The sequence below is a fragment of the Ixodes scapularis genome, unplaced genomic scaffold, assembly GCF_016920785.2.
Source record: "Ixodes scapularis isolate PalLabHiFi unplaced genomic scaffold, ASM1692078v2 ptg001856l_1___fragment_2___debris__unscaffolded, whole genome shotgun sequence".
In the NCBI taxonomy this organism is placed as follows: Eukaryota; Metazoa; Arthropoda; class Arachnida; order Ixodida; family Ixodidae; genus Ixodes; species Ixodes scapularis.
In genome coordinates this window covers 67,571-81,075 of record NW_024610198.1, presented here as the reverse complement: position 1 = coordinate 81,075, position 13,505 = coordinate 67,571, and the positions used below count along the sequence as shown (strand labels likewise).

At 48.3% G+C, this 13,505-nt stretch overlaps 1 protein-coding gene across 1 annotated transcript in view; it reads left to right on the top strand.

Annotated features, from left to right (window-relative positions):
* LOC8032849 (complement C3) overlaps positions 1 to 13,505 on the top strand; it is a gene marked incomplete at its 3' end in the record, with an annotated part of 118,887 nt that overhangs the window by 39,329 nt on the left and 66,053 nt on the right. Inside the window, exons 4-5 of the mRNA XM_042288325.1 lie at positions 8,991 to 9,170; positions 12,731 to 12,857. Coding sequence (XP_042144259.1) covers positions 8,991 to 9,170; positions 12,731 to 12,857 — 307 coding nt within the window. The remainder of the gene's footprint in view (positions 1 to 8,990; positions 9,171 to 12,730; positions 12,858 to 13,505) is intronic.

The following is a 13,505-nucleotide window of genomic DNA, read 5'->3' as shown; positions in this document are numbered from 1 at the left end:
CCACCGACGTCCAGTTTATGCTTCGAAACAGATCATCGGCAGTTGGAGTTAGCTGCCCGCAGTGTTGACGCACGTTATTGTTATTCTCAGAGTGACCTCGGTCGTGTGAATTGCCACCGACGTCCAGTTTATGCTTCGAAACGGATCATTGGCAGTTAGAGTTAGCTGCCCGCAGTGTTGACGCACGTTATTGTTATTCTCAGAGTGACCTCGGTCGTGTGAATTGCCACCGACGTCCAGTTTATGCTTCGAAACAGATCATTGGCAGTTAGAGTTAGCTGCCAGCAGTGTTGACACACGTTATTGTTATTCTCAGAGTGACCTCGGTCGTGTGAATAGCCACCGACGTCCAGTTTATGCTTCGAAACAGATCATCGGCAGCTAGAGTTAGCTGCCCACAGTGTTGACGCACGTTATTGTTATTCTCAGAGTGGCCTCGGTCCTGTGAATGGCCACCGACGTCCAGTTTATGCTTCGAAACAGATCATTGCCAGTTAGAGTTAGCTGCCCGCAGTGTTGACGCACGTTATTGTTATTCTCAGAGTGACCTCGGTCGTGTGAATGGCCACCGACGTCCAGTTTATGCTTCGAAACAGATCATCGGCAGTTAGAGTTAGCTGCCCGCAGTGTTGACGCACGTTATTGTTATTCTCAGAGTGGCCTCGGTCGTGTAAATAGCCACCGACGTCCAGTTTATGCTTCGAAACAGATCATCGGCAGTTAGAGTTAGCTGCCCGCAGTGTTGACGCACGTTATTGTTATTCTCAGAGTGACCTCGGTCGTGTGAATAGCCACCGACGTCCTGTTTATGCTTCGAAACAGATCATCGGCAGTTAGAGTTAGCTGCCCGCAGTGTTGACGCACGTTATTGTTATTCTCAGAGTGGCCTCGGTCCTGTGAATGGCCACCGACGTCCAGTTTATGCTTCGAAACAGATCATCGGCAGTTAGAGTTAGCTGCCCGCAGTGTTGACGCACGTTATTGTTATTCTCAGAGTGACCTCGGTCGTGTGAATTGCCACCGACGTCCAGTTTATGCTTCGAAACAGATCATTGGCAGTTAGAGTTAGCTGCCCGCAGTGTTGACGCACGTTATTGTTATTCTCAGAGTGACCTCGGTCGTGTGAATTGCCACCGACGTCCAGTTTATGCTTCGAAACAGATCATTGGCAGTTAGAGTTAGCTGCCAGCAGTGTTGACACACGTTATTGTTATTCTCAGAGTGACCTCGGTCGTGTGAATAGCCACCGACGTCCAGTTTATGCTTCGAAACAGATCATCGGCAGCTAGAGTTAGCTGCCCACAGTGTTGACGCACGTTATTGTTATTCTCAGAGTGGCCTCGGTCCTGTGAATGGCCACCGACGTCCAGTTTATGCTTCGAAACAGATCATTGCCAGTTAGAGTTAGCTGCCCGCAGTGTTGACGCACGTTATTGTTATTCTCAGAGTGACCTCGGTCGTGTGAATGGCCACCGACGTCCAGTTTATGCTTCGAAACAGATCATCGGCAGTTAGAGTTAGCTGCCCGCAGTGTTGACGCACGTTATTGTTATTCTCAGAGTGACCTCGGTCGTGAGAATTGCCACCGACGTCCAGTTTATGCTTCGAAACAGATCATTGGCAGTTAGAGTTAGCTGCCCGCAGTGTTGACGCACGCTATTGTTATTTTCAGAGTGACCTCGGTCGTGTGAATAGCCACCGACGTCCAGTTTATGCTTCGAAACAGATCATCGGGAGTTAGAGTTAGCTGCCCGCAGTGTTGACGCACGTTATTGTTATTCTCAGAGTGACCTCGGTCGTGTGAATTGCCACCGACGTCCAGTTTATGCTTCGAAACAGATCATTGGCAGTTAGAGTTAGCTGCCCGCAGTGTTGACGCACGTTATTGTTATTCTCAGAGTGACCTCGGTCGTGTGAATTGCCACCGACGTCCAGTTTATGCTTCGAAACAGATCATTGGCAGTTAGAGTTAGCTGCCAGCAGTGTTGACACACGTTATTGTTATTCTCAGAGTGACCTCGGTCGTGTGAATAGCCACCGACGTCCAGTTTATGCTTCGAAACAGATCATCGGCAGCTAGAGTTAGCTGCCCACAGTGTTGACGCACGTTATTGTTATTCTCAGAGTGGCCTCGGTCCTGTGAATGGCCACCGACGTCCAGTTTATGCTTCGAAACAGATCATTGCCAGTTAGAGTTAGCTGCCCGCAGTGTTGACGCACGTTATTGTTATTCTCAGAGTGACCTCGGTCGTGTGAATGGCCACCGACGTCCAGTTTATGCTTCGAAACAGATCATCGGCAGTTAGAGTTAGCTGCCCGCAGTGTTGACGCACGTTATTGTTATTCTCAGAGTGGCCTCGGTCGTGTAAATAGCCACCGACGTCCAGTTTATGCTTCGAAACAGATCATCGGCAGTTAGAGTTAGCTGCCCGCAGTGTTGACGCACGTTATTGTTATTCTCAGAGTGACCTCGGTCGTGTGAATAGCCACCGACGTCCTGTTTATGCTTCGAAACAGATCATCGGCAGTTAGAGTTAGCTGCCCGCAGTGTTGACGCACGTTATTGTTATTCTCAGAGTGGCCTCGGTCCTGTGAATGGCCACCGACGTCCAGTTTATGCTTCGAAACAGATCATCGGCAGTTGAGTTAGCTGCCCGCAGTGTTGACGCACGTTATTGTTATTCTCAGAGTGACCTCGGTCGTGTGAATTGCCACCGACGTCCAGTTTATGCTTCGAAACAGATCATTGGCAGTTAGAGTTAGCTGCCCGCAGTGTTGACGCACGTTATTGTTATTCTCAGAGTGACCTCGGTCGTGTGAATTGCCACCGACGTCCAGTTTATGCTTCGAAACAGATCATTGGCAGTTAGAGTTAGCTGCCAGCAGTGTTGACACACGTTATTGTTATTCTCAGAGTGACCTCGGTCGTGTGAATAGCCACCGACGTCCAGTTTATGCTTCGAAACAGATCATTGCCAGTTAGAGTTAGCTGCCCGCAGTGTTGACGCACGTTATTGTTATTCTCAGAGTGACCTCGGTCATGTGAATGGCCACCGACGTCCAGTTTATGCTTCGAAACAGATCATCGGCAGTTAGAGTTAGCTGCCCGCAGTGTTGACGCACGTTATTGTTATTCTCAGAGTGGCCTCGGTCGTGTAAATAGCCACCGACGTCCAGTTTATGCTTCGAAACAGATCATCGGCAGTTAGAGTTAGCTGCCCGCAGTGTTGACGCACGTTATTGTTATTCTCAGAGTGACCTCGGTCGTGTGAATAGCCACCGACGTCCTGTTTATGCTTCGAAACAGATCATCGGCAGTTAGAGTTAGCTGCCCGCAGTGTTGACGCACGTTATTGTTATTCTCAGAGTGGCCTCGGTCCTGTGAATGGCCACCGACGTCCAGTTTATGCTTCGAAACAGATCATCGGCAGTTAGAGTTAGCTGCCCGCAGTGTTGACGCACGTTATTGTTATTCTCAGAGTGGCCTCGGTCCTGTGAATGGCCACCGACGTCCAGTTTATGCTTCGAAACAGATCATTGGCAGTTAGAGTAAGCTGCCCGCAGTGCTGACGCACGTTATTGTTATTCTCAGAGTGGCCTCGGTCCTGTGAATGGCCACCGACGTCCAGTTTATGCTTCGAAACCGATCATCGGCAGTTAGAGTTAGTTGCCCGCAGTGTTGACGCACGTTATTGTTATTCTCAGAGTGGCCTCGGTCCTGTGAATGGCCACCGACGTCCAGTTTATGCTTCGAAACAGATCATCGGCAGTTAGAGTTAGCTGCCCGCAGTGTTGACGCACGTTATTGTTATTCTCAGAGTGCATGGCCTCGGTCCTGTGAATGGCCACCGACGTCCAGTTTATGCTTCGAAACAGATCATTGGCAGTTAGAGTTAGCTGCCCGCTGTGCTGACGCACGTTATTGTTATTCTCAGAGTGGCCTCGGTCGTGTGAATGGCCACCGACGTCCAGTTTATGCTTCGAAACAGATCATTGGCAGTTAGAGTTAGCTGCCCGCAGTGTTGACGCACGTTATTGTTATTCTCAGATTGGCCTCGGTCGTGTGAATAGCCACCGACGTCCAGTTTATGCTTCGAAACAGATCATCGGCAGTTAGAGTTAGCTGCCCGCAGTGTTGACGCACGTTATTGTTATTCTCAGAGTGACCTCGGTCGTGTGAAGAGCCACCGACGTCCAGTTTATGCTTCGAAACAGATCATCGGCAGTTAGAGTTAGCTGCCCGCAGTGTTGACGCACGTTATTGTTATTCTCAGAGTGGCCTCGGTCGTGTGAATTGCCACCGACGTCCAGTTTGTGCTTCGAAACAGATCATCGGCAGTTAGAGTTAGCTGCCCGCAGTGTTGACGCACGTTATTGTTATTCTCAGAGTGACCTCGGTCGTGTGAATTGCCACCGACGTCCAGTTTATGCTTCGAAACAGATCATCGGCAGTTAGAGTTAGCTGCCCGCAGTGTTGACGCACGTTATTGTTATTCTCAGAGTGACCTCGGTCGTGTGAATTGCCACCGACGTCCAGTTTATGCTTCGAAACAGATCATCGGCAGTTAGAGTTAGCTGCCCGCAGTGTTGACGCACGTTATTGTTATTCTCAGAGTGACCTCGGTCGTGTGAATAGCCACCGACGTCCAGTTTATGCTTCGAAACAGATCATCGGCAGTTAGAGTTAGCTGCCCGCAGTGTTGACGCACGTTATTGTTATTCTCAGAGTGGCCTCGGTCGTGTGAATAGCCACCGACGTCCAGTTTATGCTTCGAAACAGATCATCGGCAGTTAGAGTTAGCTGCCCGCAGTGTTGACGCACGTTATTGTTATTCTCAGAGTGACCTCGGTCGTGTGAATTGCCACCGACGTCCAGTTTATGCTTCGAAACAGATCATCGGCAGTTAGAGTTAGCTGCCCGCAGTGTTGACGCACGTTATTGTTATTCTCAGAGTGGCCTCGGTCCTGTGAATGGCCACCGACGTCCAGTTTATGCTTCGAAACAGATCATTGGCAGTTAGAGTTAGCTGCCCGCAGTGCTGACGCACGTTATTGTTATTCTCAGAGTGGCCTCGGTCCTGTGAATGGCCACCGACGTTCAGTTTATGCTTCGAAACAGATCATCGGCAGTTAGAGTTAGCTGCCCACAGTGTTGACGCACGTTATTGTTATTGTCAGAGTGACCTCGGTCGTGTGGATAGCCACCGACGTCCAGTTTATGCTTCGAAACAGATCATCGGCAGTTAGAGTTAGCTGCCCGCAGTGTTGACGCACGTTATTGTTATTCTCAGAGTGACCTCGGTCGTGTGAATAGCCACCGACGTCCAGTTTATGCTTTAAACAGATCATTGCCAGTTAGAGTTAGCTGCCCGCAGTGCTGACGCACGTTATTGTTATTCTCGGAGTGGCCTCGGTCCTGTCAATGGCGACCGACGTACAGTTTATGCTTCGAAACAGATCATTGGCAGTTAGAGTTAGCTGCCCGCAGTGCTGACGCACGTTACTGTTTTTCTCAGAGTGGCCTCGGTCGTGTGAATGGCCACCGACGTTAAGTTTATGCTTCGAAATGGATCACTGGCAGTAAGAGTTGGCTGCCCATAGTGCTGACGCACGTTAATGTTGTTTTAAGAGGGGCCTCGGTCGTGTGAATGACCACAGGCGTCCCCTTTAGACTTCAAAGCAGAGCATACTGCGATTTCGCTCTCCGCTGTGCTAACACACGGTTTTGTTATTCTCAGAGGCCTCACTCGTGTGAATGGCCACAGACGCCCCATTTATGCTTTAAAGCAGAGCACTGGCAGTGATATGCTGTGTCGTTTTTCTTAGACAAAAAAAAGCTTATTTGCAATAAAAATTCTATTTGTTGCGCAGCAAAGATGTTTAGACAGCGGGAAGGGCCAATATGGCATCTGATGTTTTTGCCGTAGATAGGCTGCAAACTTTCCTGAGCGCTCTTTCCTGTCCTAACGTTCTTCCTTCCGTGTATTTGCGCTAATTTTCTCATTATGTTTAGCCAACTAGCCCACAAGATGATTTTAATGCAAACTTTTGTTTTCACGAAGTTGAAATTTATACTGGTGATATATGGTATAGTGCAATGTATATACCGGCTTAGACATTATCGCAACAAAAATAAAAAGTTTGTCTGGTGGCTGCATATCGAAATGCTATACGGCAACGAGCAGAGAAGCATGGCAACATGAGACACGGGAGGTCAGTGGTGGACAAGAGCAACAATCTGATTTTAAAGCATCTGAGTGATCCTTAAAAGGACCGTTCTTGTGTTCCGAGATGTTCTACGCTTTCTCCATAATGGTGGCGTTAAGCTTCGTCGAAGGGCTCGACACCTGACAGGTCACTCTGGGATGGGGTGTCCTCTCCATCCAGCTGGATGACGATGGGCTGGATGTAGGCACTTGTGGCGCCGCCTCGTCGGAACGTTGCTTTAATGTCAATAACGTGCCTGACAGCATTAACCCAGTTGTCAGTAGTGACCTTGTCAACTTCTTCTTTGAGGAGTGTCCCCACGTCGACAATCTTGAACTTCGTGTTTCGGGCAGCAACGCCGTTCTTGATCTGCGCCCATATCAGTTCATTGGGGTTGAACTCGCAGTGATACGGTTGGAGCCTGACCACAATGCAGCCAGCCGTCTCGGCAGCAGTGTCCACACGATGCTTTAGGCGGTGTTGCTTCACCAAGACCACAATTTCGAGCATCTGCTTCTCCAGCATTTTGGGGTCCCATGAAATGTTTTTAGACTTCAGCCACTGTCGGATGTCGTCCTTGCGGGAACTCGTCGTCGGCACTGCTTCCAACCGCAGTGAATGGTAAGCAGCGTTGTCGATGACGATAACCCTTCCTGTCGACAGTTTGTCGAGGACACCGTCGAACCGATTCTCGAAGCAGGCGCCATCCATTTCTTCGTGGTAATCAACGGTTTTTTGTCCACGGAACACGCCCAGGCACCCGTCGACGAAGCCTTCGCCTCAAGCAGCCACCTTAACCGGTGGCTGCTTGAGGTTAGTCGAGAAACGACGCATGAAGGCGTCGTGAGATCAGGCCACGATCGTGTCTACTCACACCCTTGAGACAGTGTGCCCTGCTGTCACCCACGTCTCGTCGAAGTAGATCTTCCGACCATCTTGTTGGTGACGTGCGATCTCATGCAGGTACTTCTGCTGCCAGGCGACGATGTCCGCTCGTTCAATCAGCCGCGAGTTTCGTTCCCTCTTGTCATGCTCGAATTCGATGTCGTGGAGAAGGCGACGCACAGTCCAAGCCTTCAACGAGGGAAGTTCAGTGCTCGTGCAGAATTCGGCCGTTATCTTCTTGACCGTGGGGACCTCGTTCCGTCGAAAGAAACGGTGGACGCGCGATCTCAGCTCGCACAACGGGAAGTCGCCGTAACTGACTTTGCACCGCCTCTTGCCTTCACTTGCTGGGCGCTTCCGAGAAGGTGTCACAACTTGGCCCTCGGTTTCTTTCACCTGCTTCCTATTCTCGAGGATGGTGCGTACACCAACGCCAAGCAGTTAGCTGACTTTGATGCAGGACTCCTCCACAGTGAGGCCGGGCTGGCCGGGCTTGGCGGGCGGTTCGTGTCGCACCTGAACGTACGCGTTCATTATCAGCTACCGTGCAACTCGGTTGAGAACATCGCCACTCTTATGCTTCCTATAGAGACGCCTTGGCGTAGACGGCGAGGCTGCACCAGATTCTCTTGACGAAGAATAATCGGAGGAATTGCATTCCGCTGTCTTCACGTTAAGATTCATAACGGAAAAAAACGACGACTTCGGATTTGTCAAAACACAAATCACAGGGGCTTCCAAAACCCGAAACGCAGCTTTTGTTTTAACAAATGCAGCAAATGCACGGAATGTACATAATTTGTGTAGGACGGTTATCAAGCTGAAACCAGCAACCATATATGCATTATTGATAAAAGTTACAATTTTCGTTGCACTGAAGCCTTCTTTTTACTTCAGCCTTCCGGAGCGAGTAATATAGAAGCCTAAAATCCATAATTTGCCTCGGCCAGGTGGCGCAAGCTGCCGCCCGCCACAAGGTCTGTCTGTAGTCAATATCTATCCATTGAAGCAGAAGGGGCGTTTTCAGCGAACTATTTTCTCGACTGCGGAGGCGTCTGAAGCGGGCGCATCACGCTTATGGGGAGGAGCTTCTACAACCTTCTTAACTTGTAACCGACTATAGTATACCTGAAGAAGACCGTTTGGTCGAAACGTCGTTCCCCTCCTCTCCTTTGGCACTTCTCTTTCCCTTCGTATCTCTACGAATACGCTCTTCTATACTTGGTTTCACCTTGAGTCCAGACGAAGCCGACGCTACGAGCTCGTGGGAGCAGTCGGACAGCGTCAAAGGCATAATGGTGTTTGTCATGTTTCTGTGCGCGTTTCATTATCGCTCAACCAATCATAATAAGAAAAAATCTAGTGACTTGCGCTTTTGTCGCTGCTTGATTGATCCATCAGCGTGGGCAGCGTCGGCAGCGTCTGAAACGATGTATAGTGGGAAAAGAGTGGAGGGCCTCGCGGGATGAGCTGGCCACCCTTTCCTTAACCGGCAACAGAACATGGCCTGAGGATGCTGACAAAGACCCAGGAATGCAGCATGTCTTGGGCTACAATACTCATCGAGTATGTTGTTGCGCTAGCCCGGACACACCAGTCCCGTTCTGCATGACACACGCCCAGCATTGATAACCCACTCAATTTATGCGTGCGCTAGCTCAATATTCTGTGATTTTTATGTGCAAGATCGAGCTTGTCTAACATTTAGCTATTAGTTTCATCTCTTTTCTTCTTTTTGGTCGTTGTTTTTTATCCTCACCACAAACATCTGAACACTTTTCACCGCACCACACCCGCCATGAACCCCAGCGTTTCATCAAAAGCATGGATGTATCATATAACCGACAGCTGGATGCAAAGAGAAACCATTTCTTTTTTTTTTTCATATTTCTTTTCAGAGGACACTTATCAGGATCCCGTGGAACGCGAGTGCTGCTCGCGAGGCCTGAAGCGCGACAAATTCCTGAGGTCCTGCTCCGAACGTGTGGACGTGCTAAGGGAGTACAGGGATCACGACGAGTCACTGATCACGGAAGAATGCATCGCAGCCTTTGCGACGTGCTGCGAGCAGAAGGAAGGTAATCCTTCCACCTCTTCCACCTCGGGCACAATCTTGAACGAAGCATGGCGTTCCAGACGTGCAGCTTTGCTGCACGCTTCTGTTTTCGGAGTCAGACCATTAGCCATGGAATCCGTGACTGGTAGAACGCTTTCCGAGGAATCTTAATGACTGGCCTTCTGCATGCTATGCCGGGACGAGAACAAGTGGAGTACGTAATCGTGAAAACTGCAAGAAAATGACCGACAAAACAGGGAAAACGAAAAAAGGGAGGGTAATTATACTTTCAACTTCACGTTAAGTATACCTATAGAGCTGATAACAAATTTTCCGTCTCTTAACAAGTATCTTAGCGTCTGCCTTCTGGGCACTTTTATACCTTCAGATATGTGTTGCTCTTTTTGACTTTTCGGGAGATTTTAGAAATGTGCGAGATTCTAAAAAACTGACAAAGAATCCTGCGTCTAGCTCCCCCGCTGAATTCAGGGGGAAAACTGTGTCACATTAGTTTGCTGCATTTGCGTTGTTGCCAAAAAAGAAAAGAAGTTCATAAACGCTTTCTGCGACAAATAATTTAAGGGATACAGTAAAAAAAAAAAGCGGATAATGTTTGAATGATGAAACAGAAAATAACATGGGTGGCTGATAATTCAGCCAACATACGGCTATTCGGAAGTACTTCGTGGAATATTTTCAAAGAACGTCATGAAAAACAGCGGTCAGAGGGACATGATACAATAAAAATACATTAGAAATGCATGCAAAAATGCAAAAAAGACAAAATAAAATTTGTTTATAAAAATTTAAAACAAAAGGTTGAGAAGAAAAAGTGTTTTAGAAAATAAGGAGGTATCGTAGTTCCTTGGGTGACAAGTTCCCTGATGGCGCGCTTATGCAGGGTTGGCTTCTTGTTGCGATGGCTTGTGCTTTTCAGCTTTCTCTAGTTCTTTTGTCGTCGAACCGCCAAAGAATCCCTGCTCTAGAGAACAACGGGACGCGCCCACAGTCCCTCACATGTAAGGCCAGGTGGCCTGACGGCGAGAATTTTAGAGGAAGTTCATGCTCACTGAGCCTGATGTTGACGCATCTTCCGGTCCTGCCCAAGTAAACGTTTCCATACGAGAACGGTATCTCATACACAACTCCACGGTCATAGCGCATTTCTTTGTGGGAATGTCTAATACTGCATTCGTCCGCCTTGTCGCGCTGCGTGTTTATTGTGGGGCAGAGTCTTCTTAGTTTGTCTGGAGCAGATAGCACCACCCGGCCATCATACTCGGATACAACTCTCCTGAAGCTGTGGGAGATGCGATGCTTGTACGGGACGACTGCAGGTCGGTATCGTTTCTCTCTACACTCTCTTGGTCAGTTAGATTGGATCATGCATTCAGCCACAATCTCATAGGGTCAGAACTAGGGAAGCTAGAAGCTTCGAGCCGTAACTCTTTGCTGCTTAATGAAAACAGGACATCTTTAGGGCCGCGCTGAAATAACTGGAAACAATTCCTTACCCTATCAGATGTGACTGAATGCATGCTCAAATCTAACCGACCAAGAGAGTCTAGAGAGAAACGAGACCGACCTGCGGTCGTCCCATACATGCATCCCATCTCCCACGGCTTCAGGAGAGTCGCATCCGAGTGTGATGTCCGGGAGGTGCTATCTCCTCCAGACAACGAAGAAGACTATTTCCCAAAATAAACTCGCAGTGCGACAAGGCGGACGAATGCAGCGTTAGACATGTCCACAAGTACATACACTATGACTGTGAAGTTGTGTATGGGATACCGTTCTCATGTGGAAACGTTGACATGGGCCATACTGAACGAAGCGCCAAGAGCAAGCTCAGCGAGCATGAACTTTCCTTGAAATCCTCGCCGTCAGGTCACCTAGCTTTATATTTGAGACACTGTGGGTGCGCCCCGTTGTTCAATGATGCAGGGATTCTGAGGCGCTTACACAACAAAAGAACTAGAGAAATCTACGAAGACCAGGCCATCGCAGAGAGACGTGAATCCTGCATAAGCGCGCCATTAGAAAACTCGTCACCGAAAGAACCATCCTTATTTCGAAAATATTTGCGCTTCTCAACCTTTTGTTTTTGAATTTTTAAAATATTTTTGTTTATTTCTTTATTTATTATTAGCTTTTTATTTATCTCAGTCGTTCTTTTGAATCCTTTCCTTCTTTTCAATTTTCTTTTTATCTTCCATATATATAAATTTATTTCCGTCCTTTTCTTCCTTTATTTATTTATTAAAATGTCACTTCAAAGCAGTGCTTGACCTTCCTTGTGCTTTAGTCGTCTTTCGCGCTAATATTTTTATGGCGAAGGTCGCCTGCTTCTATGAACGCCGCAACGCTAGCCAAAGTCGGACGCGCCGTTCTGGAGGTGGACGCTGGAGGTGGACGCTGGGAGCCGAAAGCGGTCGTCTGGTGAACCCCTCGCTGTTTCGACGAGCCTTGGAGCATGCTCGGACCTTTTCCGAGCAAAGCGACGGTGACCGCGCGCAGCCCGGTCTGCTTTGCAGCCTAGCTTGGAGCCCAAGCTAGCGTTACCACGTTGGAAGCAGACGGCATTCGGAATATGGTGCGGCTGTAACTGGCTTCATCCGCTGCGTTCGCGTGCGCGCCTATTGACATTCGGTAACCGTAGCATAGGGACTTTATTGTGCGGAAGAACACGGTAGTGTGGCAAGACCAGGTGCGTACTTGGGCTCGTTCAGCGTCCATTTCAATCTGCAGAACGCGAAAAAAAGAGTTCTAGATAAGGACTTAAAGCGGGGGGGGGGGGGGGGGGGGTTGGTGTTCTCCCTCGCTTAATATTTGTACGAGCCATTGACGAAACATACGCTGTTTTGTTCGCCATTCAAGGCCGGTTTTTGTCCCGTGGAACATGGAGCTGAAATATCAAGGCCATAAATTTTACCGCTTGCATTGGGTACCATAATGAGCACTAGTAGTTTTAATAACATCCCTTAAAATAACCTTTCCGTAATTTGGTGCCATCTAATGACCCACAAATAGGCACAACATTTCGCATGCTACTAGAGGTAAAAATGTGGTATTGCTTCAGTGGACGTCAATCTCTTACGTCCACCACTGATGGGAGTTTATTCTTTGTACTTTTTTTTCCGACTCATTTTAGTAAATGCGTTGACGAAACCACCACCCCGTACGAAGTGATGACCAGAATTAAGCTCTCGACAAAAAAAATCCGCATCAAGAAGCTTAGGGAGTGGTTGCCCGCCAAATAATTAGATGCGTGTTCAAAATTATTACAAATTGGGCGTCGATCGCACTGTGTTTTGTGTAGAATTCAGAGGCTCTGCTTTGTGCTTATTTTGCCCATTACAAAAAACTTTTTTGGCACCTACCCAGAGCGGCTCGCGCCTTCAACGTCCTCCATCCGCCAGGAGACCGCCATTAGACAGACGCAGTACACTCAGATGAGGATATTGATACAAGCGATTAGACGGACTTTCCGAAAAGCTCCGTTATAAAAAGAAAAGAAAAGACGCGATCACTCGTTCGTGTTGATTCTGTCGCGTTATCTCACATGGTGCTGCTTCCTCGCAGAGCTCGAGGCGAGTGCCAGATCGGGGGACAAGGACGGCGACAGTCTGGACGACGGGGAATTCGAATACGACGGAACTGTACGCCATGATTTCAGAGAAACCTCGCTCTTTAATCAGTACACCATCGGGTAAGGAGCGGTTTCAGTCCAAACATAGGCACCTCAAATGGTCAAACGGAAACGCGACGAAACTCACCAGACATCTCGAACTCGGGCATAGTTTACCGAATAGCGGTTAGGAGTCACACGTTCGTACATACTTGTAAATGTATAATATAAATATATGTACATATATCAGTAAATATATCGCGGCCTTCAAGGCGTGCTGCGAGCAGAACAAGGATAAGCTTTCCACCTGTTCCTCCTCGGGCACAATTTTGAACAAAGCATGGCGTTCCAGACGCACAGCTTCGCTGCACGCTTCTCATTTGGGAGTCAGACCGTTAACTATGGGCTCTGTGGTTGGTAGGACGCGTTCCGAGGCATCTTAATGACTGGCCTTCCAGAGGCTATGTGGGAACGAGAACAAGTGGAGCACTTGTTCTCTTTGGCCTCTGAATGAAGAAGCAAACGCTCAAGGAAGAAGTTTACACTAAAACACCGTGGGTTGTCAGCTGTTTGTCATCTCCTGTCCTTTCTTTCTTCGTGTTTAAGTATAATTCTTAAGTTCAAGCTAATATATTTACAAATATTTACATAGGTAGCTTACTGTTACTTCAAAACGTGCGGATTACATAGAACAATTAACCGAAAGAGGGAGGAGGTCTTAATTTGCCA